Source organism: Rattus rattus, chromosome 10 (genome assembly GCF_011064425.1).
Source record: "Rattus rattus isolate New Zealand chromosome 10, Rrattus_CSIRO_v1, whole genome shotgun sequence".
NCBI lineage: Eukaryota > Metazoa > Chordata > Mammalia > Rodentia > Muridae > Rattus > Rattus rattus.
The window spans coordinates 7,762,618-7,789,223 of record NC_046163.1 but is presented as its reverse complement, the minus strand read 5'-3'; the positions used below and the strand labels follow the sequence as shown (position 1 = coordinate 7,789,223).

Here is a 26,606-nt window from a genome sequence, read left to right as displayed (position 1 = left end):
ATGGTTGCTGGGAATTGAACTCAGAACCTCTGGAAGAGTAGTCAGTGCTCTTAACCGCTGAGCCATCTCTCTAGCCTCTCTTCTTTTTCTTTTTTCTTTTTTCTTTTCCTTTTTCTTTTTTAAGTGCTTCCTGTGTAGCCTTCGCTGGTCTGAAGGTCACTTAACTCACTGTGTAGATAAGGGTGTCCTGGACTATTAAGAGATCTGCTTGCTCTTGTTTCCCAAGTGTTGGGATTAAAAGTATGCACTACCATGCCTGGCTATCCCCCTGACCTAAGCATCCGTCAGGGTTCACTGGGCATGATTTCCTGTGAGTTGACTATAATCTTGAAATGTTTTAGTAGCTATTACTAAACTGTCAAGTCTCTCAATGCATAAGTATATAAGTATAAATTAAGTGTATAAGTATGCAAGTATGAACTAAATGTATACGTGTCTAAGTAAGTCTCTAAGTGGTTGACAGGATTCGTATCCTCACTAGCAATGCATGTGATTATTTTATGTAATTCCCTTTACTTGATGTGTCAGGGGTTCACAAACACCAATAAAATAAATGGAACTAACTGTATTCTATGTTCAGACTAGTACAGTATTGTCCTGATTAGTGTTTGTCAATGTAAGCGGAAACAGCTGCCTCCGTTGGATTAGCTGTAGGCAAGTCCGTTGGGCATTTCTTAGTGACCAATGTGAGGAAGCCCACTGGGTGGATCTCTAGGCAGGTTGTCTAACGAAGGCTGAGCAAGACATGGAAAGAAAGCAGCAAATAACCTCCCTCCATGGCCTTAGCTTCAGTTTCTGCCTCCCAGTTCTACCCTGAGTATCTGCTCGGACTTCCCTCAGCGATGGTTTTGACTTGAGAATATAAGATAAAATAAACCCTTTCCTCAAGTTGGTTTTGGTTAGCATTGCCATGGTAACAGAAACCTAGTGAGGACAGAAATGATGTTGGCTTTTTGGGTAGAAAGGAGAAAGCTGAATCAGGTCTCATGTAGCCAGGATTGGTACTGAATTCATTGTGAAGTTGAGGATGATCTAAACCCTCAGTCCTGTAGCCTTCACCTTTCAAGTGCTAGGATCACAGGCCAGTCCCATCATGCCCAGGCATAGTGCGTGCTTACATGGGTAATTCCTTTCAGCATAGTTTTATTTTGGATTTTTATTATTTCACCATTCATGTTTATTAGTGATTTTTTCTATTCCTTCCCTTCCATTCTGTGACTTCATAGCTACAGGACAATAAAAAGTTACTATCAGAAGTTAGGACCTCTGCTCTGAAGTGTGGCACTCCATTAGAAGTTCATGTAATTAGTTTGTTAAATTTTGCATTTCTTTACAATCTTTCAAATGTGTATACTATTGCCGCATAAGCAGAAATAGCACTTTATCCTATGTTAATGTCCTGCTGTGTCTGTCTCTGAAGAGCCACTGGTGACTTTTGTCCTTTTGTGCATCACAGGAACCAGCACCCATGACAGAAGATCTGCTGGAAGAGCAGTCTGAGGTCTTAGCAAAATTAGGGACATCTGCCGAGGGGGCGCACCTCCGAGCACGCATGCAGAGTGCCTGTCTCCTCTCCGATATGGAGTCTTTTAAGGTAGGTCACACTTCAGAGTTCTGGGTCTGTTTTCAGCTATTCTGGGATGAAACTGTGAACAACACTGTGAAGTAAGGTGAAGGCTGTGTCTTTTTTAAGTGTTTAGATTTATTACTTGTTACAAAATGCTACTTCCAGCCCCAAAACGACATGTCAGACTCACTTCTTGGGTTTGAAAAAGAAAGTCAACCTGCTTTCCAAAGTTGATAACTGAATATTCTGTGTGGTAGGGAAGTTTTTTCCTTTTGTGTGCTCAGCCAATTTAAGGCTTTAGGAACTTAGGGATTTAAATGTGGAGTACTTTACACAACAAACATATGTGTGCCACACGCTGTGAGTAGGCGGGGGAGGTACAATGTGTAGTCTGTTGAGTTTGCGAGAGAAGATTTCTGTATAACTAACTAGTCTCCCCAGGCTGCAGGGTCAGGGAAGCAGCTGACCTGTCGAGCAGGTACGGACGTTCTCAGAAAAGGCAGTGTTTTGGAAGAATGGCGATTTGCTGCCTGGAGGGGTTGTTGTGGGCTTGGATAAAGGTTTAGATATACAACACCCCACATTCAGGGGTGTCCTTAACCCTAAGACACTATATGACCCAGTATCTGAAACCTTAAAATTTTATGTGTATGGGTATTTTGCCTGAATATATATCTGTGCACCGTGTGGGTGCTGGGAATTAAACCTGTGTCCTCTGGAAGAGCAAGTGGTGCTCTTAGCTGCTGAGCAAACTCTCCAGCCCCCAGTATCTGACACTTTAAAGTGCTGACCTACACCAGCAGTAGAAAACTCCACACTATGAGACTGTTTCCTACACAGAATTATTAGGTCATTATATACAATCGCCTTCACGGTATAGTATGTAGTATGGATGAAAAGTAATTGAATTTAGACTTGAGTCAAAGCTCAGTTTGTGTATTTGAAAATTCAGAAACCTAAAAAGTTCAAAGCCTTCCTACCCCCATGTATTTTGGGAAGTGTACTCGACTTGAGTGTGACAAACAACTAGAAGAGGGAGGTCAGTGGCCGACACCTTCGCTCTTCGCATGTGAACTTCTGAAGGCTCTTCCAGGCCCGAGCTTCTTTCTGATCCAGTAGCCTCCGTCTCCCCAGTTCACAGCCCTGCTCAGTCCACATCTGTGCTCTGCTGCTGGCCTGAGTTTGATTTCCTTCTTTTTAAACACAAGCCCTGCATGATTCCTTTTTCCACTTCCTTCTTTACCTGCTAGGAGGTGAGTACTAACAGGAAGCCGTTTATCTCTGCTTTTTTCCTGTGAGACCTGCTGAAATGTGTGACTTTCACCCTGCTGTGCAGTATTAAAACAGTGGATAAAGACGCCCAAGGCTCTGTGGGGAAAACCAAAAAGAAGGGGGTCAACCGGTGTGGGTGACCTCCACTGCAGTTCTCCTCCTGCCACCAGCTGCCTTCCTAGTCAGTGTCATTGCCACAGCAGTCTCTGCAGATGTGTCCAGAAGAGGCTACAGACAGTGCCACTCTTTTAACATTGTGCTCCTCATTAAATTCTTTTGGACTAAGCTGGGCACCTACAAATTTATAATAACTTTTTAAACCAGAAAGTAGAGGCACTTGTGTAGGTGTCTCTTAGGAACAAAGCTATGTGGGGTAGCTGCTTTACAAGCAGATAGCTGCTCTAGACATAGGAGTTGCCTTTCCCTTTCTGTAGGAGCAGTTTACCATTAGAACTGCTCGTGGATTCCTGAGTCGGGCAGGGGTGCACGTCTGGGGCACCCATACATCACAAGGGCTTATTCTGGGCCACCCTTTCAAGAAATCCTTTAACAGTGAAGAGGATAAGCCATGACTGAGGTATCTGTCCTCTCTGGTATGTTACCAAGAACGTGGGCAGGGGAGCCTCTAGGACAAAGTCTTCACTGGTCTGCAACATAGGAGTGGAATATCGCTTTCTGTCAAGCCTTTACAGATCAGCTGGCATGCTGCCTGGGTAGGATCCAGACCTTTGCACAAATCCTCGTCCCTGTCATAATCCATGGCACAGCCTTACAAGAATGGATCCTATGGGGCTGGAGAGATGGCTTAGCAGTTAAGAGCACTGGCTGTTCTTCTAGAGGACCCAGGTTCAATTCCCAGCACTCAGGAAAAACAAATCAACAACAAAAATGGGTTCTACACTTAGTGGATAACTTCCTTTTAGGCTCCAATGGGGTTAAGAATGGCAATGCTAAGTCCCACGCTTGAGTTCCGACATCGCACTTGAAGTGGACTCTTCCCACCCACAGTGCTACATGCCCATCCTTAGTACTCTTCTGGTAATACTGAGTGTCTGAAGAGACAGGTCCTGCCTCTCCACAGGCAGTGCAAGTCCATTTTGAAAGTAGGTTTGAAGCTAGGTTTGGAAATTCTAGGTGGTTGTGCAGTAACTGGAACTTTAATACTTGCTTTTAGACACCTGAACAGTCATCCCACATGTCAGCTACTTAACAGCAGAGAGGTGGTTTAGGTGAGGTGTTTAGTGTGAAGGCTTAGAGCTTGGTTACTGACTAGAACATGTGTGAGGAAGGCTGGCTGCTGTTTATACCAGTGCTGGCAGTGCAGCGTTTCTGTCACCGTGTTAGTCTGCTTCTGTGTGCACTATTTACCTCTCTACACTTCCATTTATTTACTCTTGTTCACTACAAAGTTTGTACAGAGTCATCAGATGAAAATGGTGCTTTTTCGGTTTTTGGTTTTCCTGTAAAATTGAGAAGCACTTTTGGTGCTTTAACATCTCCTATTTTAAATGTGACGTTCAAACGTTAACTGTGAATATAATTTTGCACTAGGCTTGTCAGAAAAGGCTGATTTTTGTTTTTGTTTGTTTGTTTGTTTGTTGTGTGTGTGTGTTAGGCAGCTAATCCAGGCTGCTGTCTGGAAGATTTTGTGAGGTGGTACTCACCAAGGGACTACATTGAGGAGGAGGTGACTGATGAGAAGGGCAATGTGGTCCTAAAGGGAGAGCTAAGTGCCCGTATGAAGATCCCCAGCAACATGTGGGTAGAAGCCTGGGAAACTGCTAAGCCTGTTCCAGCGAGACGCCAGAGGAGACTGTTTGATGATACCCGAGAAGCTGAGAAGGTACTAGGAAATGGCCAGTACATTTTAGATATGAGAGTTTGTACTTACTAAACAAGCAAAACATTGAAATTCATAAGCTTTTTGTACCTAATATTACATTTAAGATTTTAGAGCTAGTTGTAAAGACAGCTTTGGTTGATATGGAATGTTTGCATCATACTGTCTTATACTTTATATCAGAAGTGTTAAAAATGATCATGTCCTTAGAATTCCACCGAAGTGTTTACTAGGGAAATAATGAGAGAAATGGGGATCTGTGAACATGAATGTTGTGAAAAGGGAGAAAACAGTGAACTGTTTTCAGTGAAAAGGGAGAAACAACCAAACATTATGAGAAAATGCTTGCAGTTCTAGAGAACAGTGGCCCTGCCTGACTGCCCCTCACAGCGTTCCACTGAGTAAACCCAAGTCTCCTGCGTTTTTATAGTGTCTTCAGGTTAGCAGTGAGTAGAGGAACGAGGCAGGGCTCAGTAGTGCTCCCGGTGCTGCACGCTTGTGGATGTGGCCGGTGGGGGCGGGAACCCTGAGAGTCAAGAGAAGGGACAGAGGAGTTACCTCAGCATAGCACTAACAGAGGGGCATTAGGGAGAGTCTGTCACCGTTAGATCCTGAATAATGAGTCTTCAGGACCCCAGAGGCCAGTGTGGTCCAAGGAGATGATGTGGTCTTAGTGCTTTAGTCCTCAGAACATGAGAGGGCAAGGCATCCTCACACACCTCTGAGGTTCTGCGGGCTGCATAGAGAGCACTGAATATCACCCGTGTATGCACACAGTATTGGCAGTGATCCTGGGCAGCTCTGACTAGAGTGCGTTTGCTCTACTCAGCTATGAGCAACGTTATCAGATCTGTTGTCACTGTGCCCTTTGATGATCAAAAGGCTATATCCAGTGACTGACATGTCAGGTGTGTTTGTACTGAAATCAGTAGGGAATTTCTCAGAACATACTCCATCTTTAAGTAATGCACTGCTTTCTATAGAGAAGAGATGATAAGCCCTTAGGGACAGAAAGTGATGAGAAAGAAGTAAATAAGAGGGGAAGATTAAGTACTTTACAGAAATGAAAGAGGATGATTCCCACTGCTTACTTCCCATTAGAGAAACTGCAGAAGGTGGCAGTTCCCGTTTATGATGCTACCAAAGAGGGCAGAGCACATACAGAAACAACTACTTTTAAAAGCAACAGTGTAGCGTTTAGTATTGTAAACATCACGTGCAGTTTTGTTTACTCAAGCACCAGAGAATTCAGATGACAGTATCATCAAGGCTTGTAGGTCCAGACCACATACTCTCCACTACAGGCATTTTAAGGAGGAAAAGAAGAAGGAGAAAGGGAGGGAAAAGTTTACATGGCTCCAACAGAGGGAAAAGATACTACTAGGAGAGTCCTCTCTACCCTAGACTGAGCCGTGGAGTCTCAGAGCCCCTGGTAAGCCTCACTCTGGAGAAACTCAAAGCAAGTAGTCATTCTGTAACTATCATGGTCTAAACAGTGTACGGAACAAAGACGGTATATTGAAAGCTGCAGCAAGTGTTACAGAGCCTCATGCTGAAACCTGGCCAGTCAGTGTTTAGAAATACCGAGAAAATCAAGCAACACTTGGACACATTTGTTATCAGTGACTGTATCTAATGCCCTAAAGAATCCTGATTGACAACACGCTGCTGTTAACTGTCAGTTTGGAGTTGTGGTTCACAGATAGTCCTCAGTCTCTGCATTTCCCTACCTTGTATGCATAACGTAAAGACTTGGGAAGTCTAAGAGTACAGTTGTTGTGGTTCCTAAGTACTGTCAGTGGCAGGCGCTCACCTCTGCCATAGCTGCTGCTTAGCAGAAGAGGCCAGAGTAAGCTGAGGTCAGGCTTCTGTATCCCAGGGATGCCACCTGCAGTGTTTCTGTGTCCCCTGTGTCTCCCTCAGGTGCTGCACTACCTGGCCATGCAGAAGCCTGCAGACCTAGCCAGGCACCTCCTGCCTTGTGTGATTCATGCAGCTGTTCTCAAGGTAAAGGAAGAAGGTAAATGTCTCCATCCTTGATCGTTTGATCAGTCCCTAAGTGCATTTCTGAAGAAGGGCTTTTGGTTTCGTTTTTAACCATGGCTTTGATTTCTTTTATATATAAACAGAAAGTCTGGAAAACATTCCTTCTGTTAAGAAGATTATAAAGCAAATCATAGCCCATTCCAGCAAAGTCCTGCACTTCCCCAATCCCGAAGACAAGAAGTTGGAAGTAAGTGGATGTTCTCTCCATGTCTGGCCAAGAGTCCCCCGACCTGGCAATAATTACTTTATATATTTTTTTAAAGATTTATTTATTCATTTATTATATATAAGTACACTGTAGCTGTCTTCAGATACACCAGAAGAGGGCATCAGATCCATTACAGATGGTTGTGAGCCACCATGTGGTTGCTGGGAATTGAACTCAGGACCTCTGGAAGAGCAGTCAGTGCTCTTAACCGCTGAGCCATCTCTCCAGCCCCTACTTTATATTTTTTTAAAGCTGTGTTTTACATTTTCTTTTTACATTCATTTATTGGCTGTGAGGTTGGTATGCATGCATGTCACAGGATATGTAGAGGTCAGAGGACAGAGGAACTGGTTCTCTCCTTCCCATGACTCAGGATGGAAGGCTTGGTAGCAAGCACCTGTCCCTGCTGAGCCACCTCACTGGCTCCTAGAGAGCACCTGCCTCTCAGTGCTGTGCCTCCCTTTCTCCACTAGGAGATCATCCTTCAGATTACTACTGTGGAAGCCATCATAGCCCGAGCCCGATCCCTGAAAGCCAAGTTTGGAACTGAGAAATGTGAGCACGAGGAAGAAAAGGAGGATCTGGAAAGGTACTACTGCTTGTGCCCCTCGCTCTGTCCACGGGAGAGAGGGGACGGCACAGTGACTCGTGGGTTTAATCCCAGCACATGCAGGGCTGAAGAAGAGGTTACTTTGAATAGCCTGAGGTGAAGTGAGCTGCTCATGTTAGCCAGGGCAGACCCAGCAGCAAAAGAACAAAATGAAATATTCTGCCCTTGTGCTGAGTTCCCACCAGGAGATTCTATCACTGCCACTTGTCCATGGGTGGGTTTAGGAGTAGTTGCCAGTGAGGCTACCTGAACAGCAGCCTGACCCTTCACTCTTCCTCCTCTAGGTTTGTCAGCTGCCTGCTGGAGCAGCCTGAAGTAGCAGTCACTGGGGCAGGAAGAGGACATGCTGGCCGAATCATCCACAAACTGTTTGTGAATGCTCAGCGGGTATGTGAGAGTCCTCCTCGGCTGCTCTTGGCCCAGGATGGTGTTCTGAGTCCCACACCAGGTGACAGCACAGAAAGGAACAGGCTCCAGGGCTCCTGACACTTTGAGATGCCCTGGGTTAAGGAAAGTGATGAGTATTTCAGACCTAAACTGTGGAAATTAGAAGGCTCACACACCCTTTGTTCTAGAAGCTGGTAGGGACTTTTAGCAGTGGCCAGAGCAGTGGTATGGGAAAATGTGTTTATAGCCTCAGACTCGTCTGTAGTAGAGATTGTCTCAAAAGGAAAAGGACTTCAGGCTGTGAAAACCATGAAAAGGCTTCAGCACAAGAGGAAATCCAGTTTGGAGAGTTATCTTCATCATTCTCTCCATTCATGGAAGTAGGAAGTTATATTAAGTAAGGGGTATTGGTCATATATGTGTATCACATATGTGTATATACGTGCACGTGCGGACACACCACACACACACACACACACACACACACACACACACACGTTCCCTCGGGGCACATTAATATTGGTGATCCAGGTGAAAGTATTAATGGTGTGCACTAAACACAGTTTTCACTCACCTGGAACAAGGTGACACTAGAAACAAGAACACCAGCTCAGCCTTGAGATATTCTCTACCGAGTAAGAATTGTTTTGGTGCATACATGGGCTTTCTTAGGGGTACCATTGCTGTGATGAAACACCACGACCAAAGCAATTTGGGGAAGAAATCCCTGAAGCAAGTCAGAGCAAGAACTGAAACCGGGCAGGAGCTGCTGCAAAGACCATGGAGGGATGCTGCTTGCTGGCTTGTTCCCCATGGCTTGCGCAGCCTTCTTTCCTGTAGAACCCAGGACCACCCCATCAATCAGTAAATAAGAAAATGCCCTAGGGCTTCCTTAGAGCTAGACCTTACGTAGGCATTTCTCAGTGTGCTCCTCCTCTCAGATGACTATAACTGTGTCAAATTGACACAAAACTCACCAGAACGTGGAGCAACCGCTGCATAGTCCCTATTGAGAAACTCAAAATTACATCAAGCACACTGTTCTGAATGTGGAAAGATAAACACAGATTACTTGATTTGCTCATAAATTAATGACGAGTGGGAGGCAGCACCGCTGTCCGTTGTCCTCTCATTCTGTTCTCACGTGCTGTGCATCTGCACCACCTTAATACACAGAGGCTGACAAGCAGTGCGCCTGTCACCCCTGCTGCAGCTTCTCCTCAACAGAGAAGACAACTCTTGACTGATTTTTAAGAAAACCGTGAGTTAAGTTTTAAAATCAGAAAGGTCTAGGTTTTTAGTGCTAAGTGTGTTATTTGTTTGGGGTGATCAGAATTCTTCCCCTAAACTGGAGCAGCTTCCTCAGTTATTCCCTAGCTACACAGAGGCTAGAAAACCAAAGATTAGCCATAATTTCAGTCTTCGGCACTTAAACACCAAAATAGGTTTCACCACTCGGGCGCTGTAATCCTTATTGTTTCTACTTAAGTTGTTTATCACAGCTAAGAGGATCCTGCCTTTCAGGGGGTCCTCCTCATGGACCTCAAGTCGTGAGTAAATCTCACACAGTACAACTTCTCACAGTGTACCCTGGTAGTCAGCGCTCCAGGGACCCATGTAGTGACCAGCACGCGGTCGTGTTTTAACTCCGCTCCGGCTGTCTGGCTGCAGTGAACTGAGTTTATGTGACTCTTCCTGATGAGCAGACACTGTGTACCGGTTTTACTAAAGAATGAAAATTTAATTATATTTAAGGCGTAGCTGAATTTTTATAGCACACATTAGTTTCATATTAGAGCTTTTCTTTAACATCATAAGCTGCAGGCCAATGACACAGCTCAGGGAGCAAACACTTGCTGCCAAGTCCGTCGGGCAGCTTATTCTCCAGAACCTACATGGTAAATGGAGAGAGCCCACCCCTGACCGCCACCACATGTGTGCAATGCATGTGCACACAGGAGCACCGCAACCCCAAACCCGGTGTGAAATATTAAAATTCTGAACTGTAATAAAGTTGACTGAGACTGTATATAGGTTTGGGTATGTATGTGTTTAAATAGAATTCAGCAGAAATGACTGCTTTGTTTCATTCTTGTTTAGTTGAATTATTTCTACACGTCTGTCCTTAAATTTATGGTTTGTCTGTCAAGCCACCTTTTGAAATAGCATCTTGTTTGAAAGAGTGAGGGTTTTCAGTCATTTCCTCATTAAATGACCCTGCACTTCATCTTTTGGGCCGTCAGATGCATGAGCCTGAGCGCTGGCCATGTCTGGTGTCTTGCAATGTGGTTTTGTGCACCTTTGGTGTCCCTGGATGGAGTCATGCCACACAGTGCATGCTGTTCTGACGTGCCCTCGAGTCTGCCCCGCTCCTTAGCACCTCCCTCGGTCCCTTTCATCACTGTTTCTTTTCTCACCTTTCTCAAGCTGACTGAATCTTCTGATGAGGTAACAACATGGCCTATGTCCCTCATAGTTCTCTGTCCTTCCCCATCCCTCTAACTTCATAAGGTCATCTTAACTAACCATCTCTGACCGGCTGGGTCTGGCACCCCCTCTGGCTGTACAGCTAACATGACTTCATGTTTCCATTGCCCAAAGACTCTCCCCAGCAGTGGAATCATGAAAGGAGGACAGCATTGCTCTGGCAGCTCCGATTGGCTGCACTGGTGCAGTCTGAGTGAGCAAGCAGTGCCTTCAGCTCTGAGCATGCGCGTCTGTCGGCTGACATCGCTGTCCCGCATGCAAAGCAGGGTTCCCACTTCTGATTGGCAAGAGAATCTGAAAAAGAACTAGCTGAGAGAGCAGAGATAAAAAATTGCCTTTCAAGTCCTGAGAGTAAGTCTGTCCTGTCTAACCCTGATGTGAGTCACTGCCTGCAGAAAATGCAGGCACCAGTGCAGCTCCACCATTGCTGAGGAGCCCGATGCCCTCGCTTTTCAGAGCAGAGCGCTGGCCACCCACCTCTGCCTGCCTCTCTACTGCTCAGGCTCTCTCCAGCTTCCTGCTTTTCCGTCTTTGTTCTTTTGAGCAATCATGACACACAGTGGACATAATGCATTTCCAAGTGACGCAGGTCATCGTGTGTTTCTTGTGTTTATCCATCTGCCCCTCGGTCACTTAGCTTTCAATTGGCTCTTGAATTTGGTGTTTGGTTCTGTTCAAGGCTGCTGCAGTGGCTCTGCCAGAGGAGGAGCTGAAAAGGTCAGGCTGCCCAGAGGAGAGAAGACAGACGTTGGTGTCAGACTTCCCACCACCTGCAGGCCGTGAGCTCATCCTGAGGGCCACTGTGCCACGGCCTGCCCCCTACTCCAAAGCCCTGCCCCAGCGCATGTACAGCGTGCTCACCAAGGAGGACTTCAGACTTGCGGGTGCCTTTTCCTCAGACACCTCCTTCTTCTAGGGCAGGATGAGAGGCAGCTCCTGCCATGGACACCTGAGACGACCTTGTCGAACCAGCAGCAGGAGTCCCACCAGCATCCAGAGTCATCTCTAGTTACCAAGCTTGAGCCAGACGGATAGATCTGAGGTGTCACAGACTTCCACCTGCGGGAGGTGGCCTGTATTGGGGGAACCACACGTCAGCAGGCCTCTCACCTTGGGGGACAATTTGTTCATTCTCCTGTGACAGTCATCTGTGTAAGCACTTAGTGGCTATCTTTATTAGTATTGCATATGCAAGATAGAGTATCTGTTAACTCACCCTCTGGATATTTGGTGTAGAGCCTTTTAGTCCCAGAGTCTGTTTTTAAACTGCCATGTGACATTCCGTTTTCTTCAGTCACCGGGTGATCAGCTGTTTGATGAACATTTAAATATTCTGGGAAAAAAGTCTAGAATTTCAGTTTTGTTTTTCCATGTCACTAACCAAATGTAGTTCTTCTGATCAATCTGTACATGAAATGTGGCTGCAGATTAGCCCTCTCTCTGTGTGTCTGTCTGTCCTGTCTGTCTTATAGGATCTCTTGGTCCTCTTGGTTGCACCCCTGCCTTTGCACTTTACTTCTCTGCATTGCTGGCTAGGGATGGTATTTAGTGACGTCACAGGAGCACATGTTGAACACACATCCTGGGAACATAGCTCACCGTGCAGGTAGTGAGTGGTGTGTGTGCCGAGCCTCCAAGCCTGTGAGTGAGCAGACTGGACGGATGCTTTGTGTCTGTCCAGTTGGGGCTGAAGCACCTAGTGCAGGGTGATGGCACTGTCCTTGTGCAGTTCAGAGTGCATTCAGTTGTTGCTGCAGGACCTCTCTTTGGTGATTGTAAATTATTTTGGGACCTAAAATTCCCACTTTAATCCAAAGTAAAAAACGGTTATGCTAAAGTGTAAATTCTGCCTGTGTGATTTTTAAAAATGAATAGAACTGCACAAACCCTGTGTTATTTTTGTAAAAGAAAAAAGAGTATATATATATTTATCTGTATGGTGTGCACAGATGCGTGTCTGCGTGTGAATAGGAGAGCCAGGGGCCGACCCCCAGGCTTCACAGTGTTCTTTTCCTCTGAAACGCTGGACTTCGCTTCTTAGAAACCCATAGATGCTGGCTGAGACCCAAGGGCCAGAACAAGAAGACAGGACAGTGTCTGCCTGCTTTCCTGGGTATTGGTGACAGAACTCTAGTGTGGATGGTCTACAATGGCATTGTTTATCTAATAAAACGGACTGGCGTCTATGTGTCGACTTGTGATTTTCTCCCCGAGAGCCCTTCTGTTACTTCACTCGGTTTCTGCTGCTTTAGCTCTTTCTCATGTCACTAGGAAGTGTCTGCAGCATGTTCTTCTGCCTTCTGACTCAGGATTATCCAGTCTCCTTGGTCTTACTCCTATTCACTTCAGACATTAGGAAGTACTGAGACAGAGACAAACGCCACAGCGTGTGAGAAAGCCAGTGTGCAATGTCCTCTCCATCTGCCCTTCCCGAAGCGGGGGAAGACTGAACGGAGGCCATCGTAGCAGGGTCGTCGGCCCAGGACGAGTCCATGAAATGTGAAGCATAGAAAGCTGAGGTGTGCTTAGGGGTGCTGCCTGCATCCTGTGAGCCCCTCCCCATACTTCACTAGTGATGATCGGGGGTAAACTGTGAGAAGGGTTTGTCAGGGTACCTGTGGGTGACCTCCGGCACGCATGCGTGCACATCTGTAAATAAAATTTAACAATCTCAGAGCAACACTAGCTCTTGTAGAGGACCAGCTTCAGATCTCAGTACCACATAGTAGCTGACGACCATCCCTGGTGCAGTGCCAGGATCCAGCGCTCTCCTGATCTGTGGGCGTCACGCAACACAGGCACATACATGCAGGCACTCACTCAAAGATTTTTAAACAGGTCATGTTTCAGAAGGGTCCTGCAGTGTCACCAAAGACAGCTGCATAAACTGTAGGGAGCAGCGGCTGTCACTCAGCCGTGGAGTGCTTGCCTACCAGTCATGAGCAGATATGTCCCCAGCACCAGAAAAGAAACAGTGAAGCAATAGCACAGTCCAGAAGATGGAATGATGGACATGGAAGCCATCTAAGCACCCAGTGACTATGAGGTGGGGCTGCCCAGCTACTCCACCACTGCAAACAGGCTGTCATTTTTACACATTGTGAGGCTCATATGGTCACAGGGGTCTCAGTCTGTGACGAGCAGGGTGTGGCACAAATGCACACAGAAGACAGGGAAGGAAGGGGTTGAGCATGACTTAGTGTCCGCTCACAGGCTGTGGTGTTTTCCTCTTTCCATTCCTGCTGGTCTGTGGAATGATTCCCCACCCCCACACCATTTAGATGGGTTTTTATCCCTTTGGCCTTTCTGTAACAACCCTGATCCCCAGGACACCCAGGGCTAGGAGTTATAAATCTAGTCATTTCTCTGTCCAACCATGAATAAGTTACTGACTCATTCTCTTCCCCAAACACAGGCCCCATAGTCACCTGTGTGCTGCTGTGGGACTGGGCACGAGCCACTCTGCTGTGACCTGTCCTTTAGGAGCTGACGCTAGATAACTCCTGCTTATGGGAAGACATAGGTGGCTTCTTCCAGCCACCACATGGACTCAGTGGACGTTGAACAAAACCCCCAAGTTTCCTAGCCCCTGGGCAGTTTGAGTAGGCAGTGGCTTGCAAGGACGATTGATTAACCTTTCTGAACCCTAATTTTGGCTTAAAACAGGCTTAGCTTTTGCCAGAGTTATGTAAGAAAGGAAGTGTATTCTTAGTAACCCACTGGCACTCTCCTGCAGTGTCTTGCCTACATGAGACATGGAAATTCTCCACTCTTCTGGGACACTGAAGGAGCAGGATGGTGGGAGAGAACAGGCTTCTCTCTGGCTTAGAGAGTTGCCTGAAGGCTTACAGGTTGGGCTGGGACCCACCCAGTCCATGTACTTCACACCTTTCTATTCTCCTGTTACTCCAGAGGAGGGCTGTAAGCAACAATGCTGTCAAGTTAAATCCTGAACCTATGCAGTGATTGACACAAGAGAAGGGCAGATCCAGAGCAGGGTCAGTTCTTGTAGGCGCTGTTAGATCTATAACAAACGATCATTTGTCACTGGGCTAACAAAACTGTGCTCAGAGGCAGACTACCCAGCGAATCTGGCTGACACCCTAACATGTATGCTAGCTGTTCAGAGCTGCAGCATCAGTACAAAGGATATCCTCAACGCAGTGGCCACTTACTGCAGACCAATGGACCAGGAGGTACCACCTACCTAGAACATGGTATGAACCACCCCATGGCATGAGTCTGGAGAAAGGAGAAACTGCTAAGCTCACAGGCTGCACAGAGGCCACTCTGGGGGACACCAGACACTTGTCCCATAGGCATCAACACCAGCATAAGCCACAGGTAAGACAGACAATTGCGCTCCAACATTCTCGTTGCTTTCCTTTTCTCTTCCTGTGAGATCCTGAAACTGCCTGATGGGAGTGTAGGCTTTAAAGCACTCTAAAGACACAGGTATATACCGGGATCCCTTAGACAGAACTTGAACATCACAAAAACTTATTCTAGCCAGGCATGATGGTGCACACATTTAATCCCAGCACTCCAGAGGAAGAGGAGGGCAGTTTGAAGTCAGCCTGGCCCTGGTTAACAGAGTAAGTTCCAGGGTCACACAGAGATACCCATTCCCCGAAACAACAACAACAACAACAATGAACAAAAACATATGCTAAGAATTGACACGGGATTCCATATCCTGCATTGCAAAGCTCACCAGAGTAAAGAGGGCTTTTGTTTTGTTTTCCTTCCTTGTGGTGCTGGAGAAGAAACCAGGGCTTTGTACACAGTGGGCAAGCACTGTACCACTTAGCTACTCCTCAGAAAAACAGCCTACAGGATGAGGAAAACCATTCTTGCCAACTTATGCATCAGACAGGCAGTTAATATCCAAGGTATATAAAGAACTACAAATAGTTCAGGCTGGAGAGATGACGAGTTATGAGCACCAGCTGCTCTTCCAGAAAGAGGATTCACGTCTACAGCAGATATTTTAAAACCCATCTTCATATGACCAAGAAAAAGCAATTCAGGAGCAAGGTGTGGGGAAATGCCACCTTACACACAGGAGCTGGGCGGAAGCCTGCATCTTCCACATAGGAATGGAGCACATATAAGTCAGGTGACATTCCAGTGTGACACTTCTTCATGGCTGACCGGAGTGTGATTGGTACAACTCTGGAAATGATTTTGTCTTCCTAGGATGTCAAACAGGGACCTACACATCCTAGAGACTGTGAATCTAAAGCTTGGGTCCTAGATAGTGTCAATGTCACCGGGCACTTCTGAGCATGCAGATCATTGGGGCTGGGGAGATGGCTCCGTTTATATTGACAAAGGACCAAAGCTCAACTTCTATAACCAATAGAAAGCTGGTGAGACTGAGACAGGCAGATCCCTGAAGCTCACTGCCCAGCTACCCTAACTCCAGGCTCTGTGAGAAGGAAAGCCTGTCTCAAAAGCTTACAGTGAGCTGGTAACACACGACTTTTGTTTCTGAAACAGAGTCTATGCTGTCCAGTTTATCCTCGAACTCCCTATGTAGACCAGGCTGGCCTTAAACTCAGAAAGATCCCATCTCTGCATCCCAAGTACTGGGCTAAAGGCGTGCAATATCACAAATTTCTTTATTCCCAGCACTTAGGAGACAGAGGCAAGCAGATATCTGAATTCAAGGCTAGCCTGGTCTATGGAGTTCCATGCCAGCATGCACACCCACCCACACCAAGTGCAAACACTCAAAAAGAAAAAACACGGAGGTAAAATTCTTTAGTCACCCCACACTCCCAAGCACGGAGCTCTGGAGTGGGGACGCTGTGTTGAGGAAACCCTCTGGAATTTCCCTACTCTGAGCTGCTTTGTTACAGACCTTTCTGTATGGGATCAGGGATGTTGAGACTCACTCTGCAGAGCGCACACCCTGTCTGTCAGTCGTTTGACTGTAGCAAAGGTGGTATCCACAAAGCACCCAAACCTAACATCAGTATCAGGTGTTAAAAGCATAGCACAGGGTTGGGGATTTGGCTCAGTGGTAGAGCGCTTGCCTAGCAACCCATAAGGCCCTGGGTTCGGTCCCCAGCTCGAAAAAAAAAAAAAAAAAAAAAAAAAAAAATAGCATAGCACAGGGGCTGGAGAGAGCGCTCGGCAGTTAGGAGCACTGATCGCTTTCAGAAGACCCAGTTTTGTTTGATTCCTGGCACGCGCATGGTGCCTTACAACCACCTGTAACTGATGCCCTCTTCTGGCCTCCAAGGGCACTGCTTGAACAAGACGCACAGACACACACACACACAGAGGCAAAGCACCCAACACATAAAAATATAAAACTAATGCCACAAGTGAAGCATGGTGCTGAGGGGAAGGCAGTCATGCCAGCAGAGGCCATGGGTCTACAGGTGACATGAAGCTGCTTAGCAACATGGAGGGAGAAAATTTCCTCCAACCAATTCATTTGAGCCGACTGAATCAAACTGCAAATCTAGACATCCCCTGCACCAGAACAGTGTGGGAACTCCAACCAGCGATGGGTTCACAGCACTTAGAAAAACGGATGAAGCCGACATGGCAGGAAGCCACTGGAGGAGGATTGCTGAGTTGAGGTCAGTCTGCACTATATACAGCAAGACCCTGCCTCAAAAACAAAACACACACACACACACACACACACACACACACACACACACACACACACACACACTCCAGAAACAATAATGACAAGAAGCAGAGACGAGACTCAGAATAAAACTAGTAGATGAGGAATTCAAGTCAAGTAGCCCTGTCTAGAAATGGACCCTCTCCACAGCAGCTAACACAACTGCCCAGCTGACTGTTTAGTGTGCTGCACACTTCTGGCACACTCCTTCAGGGAAGGGCTTCATCTGTCCCCTCTGTCGTATTCCTGGCTTTTACATAACAACAGTTCAGCATCCTCAGAACATCACGAGAAGATTATCTGTCTCAGTTGACATAGACCAGTGGCTTAATATTTCAGTCAGGACAGGGTCCATGTTTCACACAGAAGCGGTGAAGAGTTTTTCCTCAGACAGTTTTTGGTAGCCTGTCAGGCAATGGGAAGATTCCGAGAGCTGGGCGTAAGCCTGCAGGGTTAAAAAAAAAAAGCACACATACTTGGGTCATTCGTGTTAAGAGAGAATGCCAAATCTGTAGCTTTATTCACCAAATATATACCCCAAGTTCACCGGGTGGAAAAATCCAGGAAGCACAGTGGGAAAATCTGGCTTAATGCTTCAGGAACAAAAGACCAAACACACGCCCCAAATTTACTGGGGAGAAATCCAGGAAGACCAGCCTAAACCCCCAGGAACAAAGACTGAGAACAAAAGAAAGGAACCATCACCCAGGTCTTTCCTTAAGGCCAGGGAGTTCCTTTGTTAGGAACAAAAGACTTCTACAAGCATCAGCAGAGCTCAGCAGGGGTCAAACACTGCAGGGGACCCAGGAGGGTAAGGCAGGTAAGAACCACATCTATGCCATGTGAGTTTAACTTAAAGATGGCTCTGGCACTGGATCGAATATTAACAACGTTTAAACCTCAGGCTTCTGAGCGACTCCCCAAATTGCGAGACTCATGTCTGAGGCATCTCTGCAGATCGGTCCTGTTCCTACTGCTCCCCATTCAAATTCTGTGTGACTCAGACATCTAAAGCTTTTACTGATCAGACCAAGATGGCCCCTCAAACTCGGTATAAAGAACCAACTCCAAAGAACACTTACCCCAGCCTCCCAAATGGAGCAGCAGGCCTGGGGTCCACATCTGTGACTTGATGTCCCTCCTTTGCTTCAGTTCTGCTCAGTTTACAACCTGATGATGGTATCAGTGCTGTGAAGAGAGACAACTTTAGACCAGCTTACCTGGGGAGAGTCGCAGCAAACCAAAACTGACCTGTGAACCCAACAGCCCACTGAGCACATTCTGAACCGTCCAATAAAAGAGTGATGTCAGAGAGCTATTTAATAGGCCACAGCCACCCAGCCAGGTATGACTCAACTGGGGTTTCACAGCCTCGTTAGCTACAGGGCCTTCTCCAACCAACCATGGCTCAGCTATTGAGAATAAACGGCATTGGTCTGGTATCCTGGGGCCAGGGTGGACATCCAGTTAAATTCCATAGCTTCCCACACTGACAGGAGCATGTGCTTATGCAGAACTCAGCTGCAAATAATCCAGGGAAGATACTCTCATCCAGGACTGTGGTCTGTATGAGAGGAAAGATGTGACTGCAGAGCGTGCCCGCACGTGTGTGTGTGTGTGTGTGTGTGTGTGTGTGTGTGTGTGTGTGTGTGTGTATACATGTTCCCTGGGGTGGGCCGGTGTATATGGAGCCCCAAATCATCCTTGATTGCTATCCTACCATATTCACAAAGGGTTCTCAATCTCAGAGTTGGAAGATAAATCTAATTTTGTTAGCCAGCTTGCTCTAGGGATCTCCTGTCTGGCAGCTGAATTAGAGGTAGGAGGCCATGCTCATTGTGTACTTTATATAAAATGCACAAGCATTTTAACCACTGAGCAATCCTCCAAGTCCTCATCCTTACAGATACAATGTCTCACATATCCCAGACTGGCCTTAAACATTTGGAATTTGATCTGACTTACTTCTCATATGGGGCCCGATGTGAGCAGAGATAAGGCTGTAATTATCTTACCTAGAGCACCAACTGCAGTTTCTGAAACAGGGACCCCAGCACAGAACTGCTTCCCATGTGCCTTTGAAAACATTTCCTGATACGTACAAAAGCATAAGCCACTAGAGTCGACATGAAAAAGTGGTAGGATCATTTTTGAAAGACTGCAGTTGTCTTCCAAGCTAAAATAAGAGGCCCAAAGGCAGTATGTGGCATCTAAGAGTGACTTTTCCATGCCGATCACTTACTAGCTTATCTACCATGGGAGATTGTTCTTGACTAAGTTTATAGGGAAAGCCAATCCAATGCTGAGTACTTTTTCAACAAACGTGACTGCTGTGCTTTAAGTGGCCAAATGTTTTACAGTTTCAGTCCCTAAAGTCACTGGAGGTGTGTGCTCTGAATGGATTGGTGGAACTTGGGCCACTTCTTTCTCGTGATTTCTGTTTGGTGAGGTGTTTTGCTGTGCCACACAATCCTATGATGTTGCTGTGCTATATTCCAAAACAAAGGGGCCAAGTGATCATGATCTAGAAACTACAAAGAGGTGTATCAGGAACTCTTTTTGTTTAGAAGGTGATTACTTCAGGTTGTTGCAGTGACAGGAAGCTGGCTGTGATGCTTTGAAAGAAAATGACCCCCAGAGACTCACAGGGAGGGGCACTTTTAGAAGGTGCGGCCTTGTTGGAATGGGTATAGCTTTGTTGAAGGAGGTGTGTCACTAGCGGGGTGGGCTTTGAGGTCTACAAAGCTCAAGCCAGTTCACTTTTGCTGCTTGTGGATCAAGATGTAGAACTCTCAGCTCCTTCTTCAGCCCCATGTCTGCCTGGATGCTGCCATGCTTCCCACCGTGGTAATGGACTGAGCCTCTGAAACAGTTGTAAGCCAGCCCCAATTAAATGATACCCTTTCTGAGAGTTGCCTTGATCATGGTGTCTCTTCACAGCAATAAAACCCCAAGACATTGACTAACTGGATTATTATACAGATGTAGGTGTTTTGAAGTTCTGGAATCTAATACTGAAATGTGGTTATAGGGAAGCCTATCACCACAGAAAGGCTGTAAAATATACTAATCATAAATGCACAATTATATCTATCTGCCTACCTACTTAGCTACCCTCTATTGTTTTGAGAAAACGTTTCACTATGTAGTTCTGGCTGGCCTCGAGCTCACTGAGATAGACCTGCTTCTGTCCCGAGTGCTGAGATTAAAAATAATAATAATAATAAAACCACACGCTACCATGCCTGGTCCACAATGATTCATTCTCTCTCCCTCCCCAACCCCATGTTGTGTTATGTTCCCAGGTGCACACGTGTCAGGTCAGAGGACAACCTAGGGCCCTCTTTACCTTCCACTGTGTTTAAGACAGGGTCTCGGGGTTGGGGATTTAGCTCAGCGGTAGAGCACTTGCCTAGCAAGCGCAAGGCCCTGGGTGCGGTCCCCAGCTCCGAAAAAAAGAAAAAAAAAAAAAAAAAAGACAGGGTCTCTTCTGTTTACTCCTGGGTATGCCAAGCTGGCTGGCCTGCAAGCTTCTCCTGTCTTCAGCTCCCTATTGCTGAGGGAGAGCTGGATTACACAGAGCAGCACATTGTTGGGTTTTACATGGGTTCTGGGGATCTGAACTCAGGTCCTCGCATTTGAGTAGCAAGCTCTTTTACCCGTTGAGCCATCTCCCCAGCCCCACAATGCTCTTTTTAAGGTGTTCCAATGACCAGTTTCCAGGAAGCAGTATTACTCACTACTAGAAAGAAATGGTCAGGGACTTGGGGGCCAGGAGAGGAGCTCCTAAGGCAGGAGGGCAGGTGGCTAGAACCCAGAACTCCATCGGTAAGTGAGAGATGGTGACATTTCTGGCCACTGAATAAGAGCATGCTGTAGCTGGGTGGCAGAGACCCTCCTCAGCAGAGAGCACCTGAGGGTCCAGAGGTGAACCAGGACATTTTCCCGGTGGTTAGAGAATCAAACGGAATGGAACCAATGCGAAGCTCGCAGTTTTCCAGTTCAAAAGGATAAAAGGTGCAAAGCGAGAGGCTGGCAAATATGGCCATAGAAGGTAAGCCGCCATTCTCAGTCTGTTTTCGATGGTTGATTTCCAATTTTACTCAGCACTGGCTTCCTTACATGTGATTTAAGGCGCTTCACAGCTTTATATCCGAAGCATCCATAGTTTAGAGCTTCCTTCCTTCCATTCAAGGCCCGGAAGAAAAGGTCTGATTTATTAAGGAGATGCGTGGGCAGAAAGCTTCGCCATTTATAGGGAGATGTGGGTGGCTGTTCATTCGACCCAAGAAACTCTCCGGGAGTTAAGCACCTTATCTCTCACTAACTTTGAACGAAAGCCTTCGGTGTGTGTGTGTGTGTGTGTGTGTGTGTGTGTGTGTGTGTGTGTGTGTGTGTGTGTGTGTGTGCGCGCGCGCGCGCGCGCGTGCAGGGTCTCACTATGTAGACCGGGCTATCCTTGAACTCACATAGATCTGCCTGCTTCTCCCTCCAGAGCGCTAGGTTTAAGTATGAATTCCTTCCTGGCCCAAGTAGAGAGGTTTCATTAGTCATCAGAGCCTGGGATTAACATCTCTCAGGGATGGCAATAGGAGGGGTGACCCCAGGCATAAGTGGTTTGGCTGTGAGCCTGTCTCGCTCAGGAGAATCCTTCCTGGCTGTGCATCCAGGTAAGCGCCACATAGTTCACACTGCAAATGGGCTCGCTCCCCAGCTACCACATCTGCTTCCTGGCCCCTGGGTCCAGACGTTTTCTTTTCTCAGAGTCTTTCAGAGCCCATCGTCTGCACGGACCGTGTGCTCATGGCAGTCTTCTTCCCTCACGCTGCACTTCCGCCCACAGGTGCGCTCCCTTCCGTGCCTCCCTGTCCCCTCTCAGGTCCTCCACTTGCTCTTCTTCGTGTCTTTTGGAGACAGAATCATGCACCACAGGCTGGCCTCAAATGCACTGTGAAGTCGAAGGTGACCTTGAACTTGATCCTCCTGCCTCCGGCTCTCCAGTGCTGGGATCGCTGGCACATAACACCATGCCTGGCTTTGTGGTGCTAGGGATGGGACCCAGGGCCTTGCGCTTTCTTTTTTTTTTTTTTTTCCGGAGCTGGGGACCGAACCCAGGGCCTTGCGCTTGCTAGGCAAGCGCTCTACCCCTGAGCTAAATCCCCAACCCCGGCCTTGTGCTTTCTAGGCAAGCTTCCTACCACGGGAACTACATTCCCAATGCCTAAGCACAAACCCCGCCCCATACACACCCGGAAGTTCTGGGCACTGAACCCAGGGCTACTACACACATTCTGTTCTGGGCTGACACACTTCAGTGAACGAAAACTATTAGAAGCAGAACTACAGAAGCCAAAAGGCAAGGTCAGTGCATTTAGAGGCTTTCACAGAACTGTGGACTTAGATGGGTCAGGCCTTTGTTTTCATTTTGGCTTGTGGTGCTGTCTGTGCACTGAGTTTCACAGCCTGAGTGGTACTGCCATCATGGAGTCAGTTGTGCTAAGGTCTGGGCCCCTGTTATAAAACAATCAGGCATAACTGACATCTAAGAACTCTCTCCTGAGAACTCCCACTGCAGTGACCTACTTACACCAAAGTCTGCTCCTAGCACCTCACGCTGCAGGGGAGGGGCGGTGAACTGGGCCTGCGTTTCTTGCCTGTGAACCATGGGTGGTTACTGAAAATGGGGTGGAAAGTTGCAAAGAGCCAGGTGTGCAGAGCAGAAAAGAGGCCGGACAGCCCCCGACCTCCTTTACCAGAGAGACAGCTCCACTTATCTCACGCAATGGGTCCGTCATAGACTCGATTGCACTCGGCAAGGCAAGCTCGTGATGCCGTCTAAAACTAAGGTGTAAACTACTAGGGGCTAACTAAAATTGTAACGTGCTTCAAGTGAGCATTTTACACGGGTTTGCATCCCACTGTGTCCGCAGACGGGAGCCTTTGGGGACGCGATTCCTCCTCGGGTCTGAGAGCGATGTTCTTCTGATCCGCACGCTTTCCTGCAGGGGACGTGGTAGGAAGGGCTTCTCCCTTTCATGTCAATATCCCTGTTTTCTTTTTAAAAGGTCACTTAAATTTTTTTCACATTCATTTATTCTTTTTTTTTTTTTTCTTTTTTCTTTTTTTTCGGAGCTGGGGACCGAACCCAGGGCCTTGCGCTTGCTAGGCAAGTGCTCTACCACTGAGCTAAATCCCCAACCCCATTCATTTATTCTTATATGTATGGGTGCTTTGCCTACATGTGTGGCTATGGACCATGCGTGTGCTAGTGTCCAAGGTCAGAAGAGGGAACCGAATGCCCTGGAATCAGAGTCACAGACAACTCTGTGCTGGGACCCGGGCTCAGGCACTCTGGAAGGGGAGCCCCTGCTCTTCCCACTGAGCCATCTCCCCAGTCCATCATGAGCACGCATCTCGTGAATGCTACCATTGTGTGTGAAGTACGCTTAACCTTCTGTTTTTAATGTAGTGGATTTTATCACTACTAGTCGTGCGTGCGTGCGTGCGTGCGTGCGTGTGTGTGTGCGCGTGCACACACGTCACTATCAGGTGCCTTCCTCGATTGTTTGCTACCTTATTTTTCAAATGGTCTCTCACTAAACCGGAAGTTTATCTCTTCCCTGGATCATTGGCTAGGGAACCCCAGGGATCCTTCTGTTCCTGCCTACTCACAGCTGGGGTCACAGGCCTGCACCATGCCTAGGTTTTTATACAGGTTCTGTGGCTCAGACTCAAGCTATCGTGCTATGTGGCCATCGGCTCATCAACTGAGCCACCTCCCAAGCCCACTGTCACTTTATTGTGGAGATAGGGTCTTACCGCATGGCTTTGCTCACCTAGAACTCACTCTGTAGATCAGACTGGCCTCAGACTCATAAAGATCCATCTGCCTCTGCCTCCTGAGTGCTGGGATTAAAGGCATGTGCTCCTTTGTTGTCCTTCTTAAAAAAGGCACCATAAATAAAATTAATAAAATAGGATTTGGAGGGGTTGGGGAATTAGGTCAGTGGTAGAGCGCTTGCCTAGGGAAGCAAAGGCCCTGGGTTCGTCCCCAGCTCAAAAAAAAAAAAAAAAAAAATTGGATTTGGAGATGGAGAGATGGTCCAGTGGTTAGGAAGGCCTGCTACTCTTCCAGGGGACCTGAGATTAATTTGTAGCGCCTGTACTGAATGGCTCATGGCTGCTGTAACGACAGGTTTGGGAGATATAATTCCTCTGGGGGCAACTGCACATACCCCCAGCCTCACCCCCCGAACACACACACACACACACACACACACACACACACACACACACACACACACACACACACACACACTACTCATAATTAAAAAATCTTAAAAAAAAAAAAAAAAAACAAGGTTTATTTAAAGAACAGAACAAAACAAAATACTACCAGGATTTTTAAACCAGGAAATGAGGACAAGGAGACAAAGACAATTAGCCTGATTTAATACTTTAAAAACAAAAACAAGCTGAGAGAGGAAACAAGCAAGCAAGCAGAAATACAGAACAGAGGCTTGCGTGACATTATACTTGATGGCCTCTCACTTGTTCTCACGGTTACCCAGAACACACGAGTTCTACACAGACACCACGGGTGCTTACAGTCAGTTTATTTACAAATGCGTCTTCTCAATAAAGATGATTGGCCCAGAAATCAAGCAAGGAGGCGGCATCCCAAACGTGCACCCAAGCCTTGATCTGGAGGCTCTTGTACAAGAAGCAGGCTGGTCACGGTCTGCCCAGAACTCCTTAATGATGATGGCTTGTCTCCTAAATGTCCTCGCTTGTTCTGGAATGTTCCATTTACACTAGAACCATTTATACAGTCAGAACCAACAGTAATCAAGAAGGAACTGTCAGGCGAGTGGGGTATATCTGTCACTATCTATGTGCAATGCACTGATTGAGGTGTGTAAGGGGGGAAAGTGGAACAAAAATCTTGCTGAAACAAAGTTGAATTGACAATCTTCACGAGTCAGTAAGACAGCAGAGACTTCCCATCATCCCTCAGTTTCCGTTCAGTATGTAACATTAAGAATGCTTAGCAAATATCTAAATTTCAGTTATCGACTTTTGTTTAAACACTTTCCATTCTTAAAATACCAGATAAACATGAAGAAAAATTGTGACAACTCCTATCTGAAGGCCTTTTGCTTCTGTTTATGTCTCGCCTTACTTCTTCACCAGAAACCGAGTGATGTCTGACCCGTGCTTTGTTGCCAGAGAGCGTCGTCTCACCTGACTTCTTTCCTTGGCTTGCTGGGCAGTTCTCTAGGAGTTAATAATACACAGCTTAGGGTGGGGAGAAGGCTTTGTGCTGGAGTCTGGAGAAACGCACATTATTCACATATGCAGGGCTTCTCAGGAAATGAGAACCTAGTTTACTCAGCTCAGTTATGAGAAAACATTCTTGTGAAGGTCTCACCACCCAGAAGACCATGAATCCTACTGTGGGGACTAGGAGAAGCCATGAGTCTCAGTATCTAAGAGGGTACTCATACACGTCTTAGAAATTTCCAGTGTTCAGTGGGTAAAATTTTTTCACTTCCTATTTTCTGGGTCCAGCTCAGAAAATTCATTCCCAACTCAACACATAAGACACTGCAGAAAATCAAATGCGACAGAACCAGATTCTTCTGCTAAGCCCAAATAAAATTTTTCATGAGAATCCAAAATTAAACAAACCCAGAGAAGATGGGATTCTCACGGGTGATGTCGTTTAGAGTCTCAGGCAGCCAGCCCCACATCACTATGAAGCTCAGGATGGCCTTGAACTCAGAGCTCCACCTGCCTCTTGGGTGCTCCCCTACCACATCCAGCTGATCACGAACTCTTGATCCTCCTGCCTCCAACTCCCAAGTGCATGAACACACCCAGTTTGCCCAGTGCTGGGATAGGAGCCAGCCTCATGCATGTTAAGTGAGTGTTCTATCCATTGCCCAGCATCTTTAGTCCAGAGAATGACTGGAGAGGGTAGCGGCCATTCTTGCCTCTGTGACTGTGGAGTTCCTCAGAGCCAGGTGCCGGGAGTGATGAGCGAAGCCCCCAGATGGGCGCACGCTCACCCTCATGCTCACCCTGAGTCTCCAGCACCCGTGCCAGCCTCCCCAGGGCTGCTTGGATTGCATACATGTTTGAGGATCAAACCTACCTCCTTGTGGCACACTGTGCAGAGAGTCTGCAGGTTGTCCAGGGAGCACTGTCCGCCTCCCTCATACACTGGCCTGATGTGGTCCACCTGCCAGAAGTGGCCTTCTCCGGGGTTTCTCAGCATCTCATTTAGCTGCAGCAAGAACAGACCATCAGCAACTTCCCAGATCTGCCGTGGGAGCCTTGGGCTGTGCACTGGAAAACCCCTCCACACAGCAAAATCACAGGGAGAAACACATTAGGATGGCTTTTTATAGCTTTTGTTGTGAGCTAAAAAGAAACAAAAACCTCTAAGCTAGCGATTTGAAAGCAGTAAAATGTATGTCTGAAAGAGTTTTTCCCATGCTACCTAACACATTCTGAAAACCTTCTGAACCAAGCATA

General features: G+C 46.9%; 2 protein-coding genes across 2 annotated transcripts in view; one reads left to right on the top strand and one right to left on the bottom strand.

The window, feature by feature from the left end:
* Positions 1–12,603, top strand: part of Rab3gap1 (RAB3 GTPase activating protein catalytic subunit 1) — a 70,523-nt gene extending 57,920 nt beyond the window's left edge. The window contains exons 18-25 of the mRNA XM_032915549.1: positions 1,457–1,594; positions 4,455–4,682; positions 6,603–6,699; positions 6,809–6,912; positions 7,407–7,522; positions 7,828–7,930; positions 10,358–10,378; positions 11,097–12,603. Of these exons, the coding sequence (XP_032771440.1) occupies positions 1,457–1,594; positions 4,455–4,682; positions 6,603–6,699; positions 6,809–6,912; positions 7,407–7,522; positions 7,828–7,930; positions 10,358–10,378; positions 11,097–11,333 (1,044 nt within the window). The 3' untranslated portion in view covers positions 11,334–12,603. The remainder of the gene's footprint in view (positions 1–1,456; positions 1,595–4,454; positions 4,683–6,602; positions 6,700–6,808; positions 6,913–7,406; positions 7,523–7,827; positions 7,931–10,357; positions 10,379–11,096) is intronic.
* Positions 12,604–24,408: 11,805 nt separating this feature from the next.
* The window catches only part of Zranb3 (zinc finger RANBP2-type containing 3), an 84,179-nt gene continuing 81,981 nt past the window's right edge, over positions 24,409–26,606 (bottom strand). Inside the window, exons 17-18 of the mRNA XM_032915547.1 lie at positions 26,224–26,355; positions 24,409–25,343 (exon numbers count right to left, since the gene is read on the bottom strand). Coding sequence (XP_032771438.1) covers positions 25,245–25,343; positions 26,224–26,355 — 231 coding nt within the window. The 3' untranslated portion in view covers positions 24,409–25,244. The remainder of the gene's footprint in view (positions 25,344–26,223; positions 26,356–26,606) is intronic.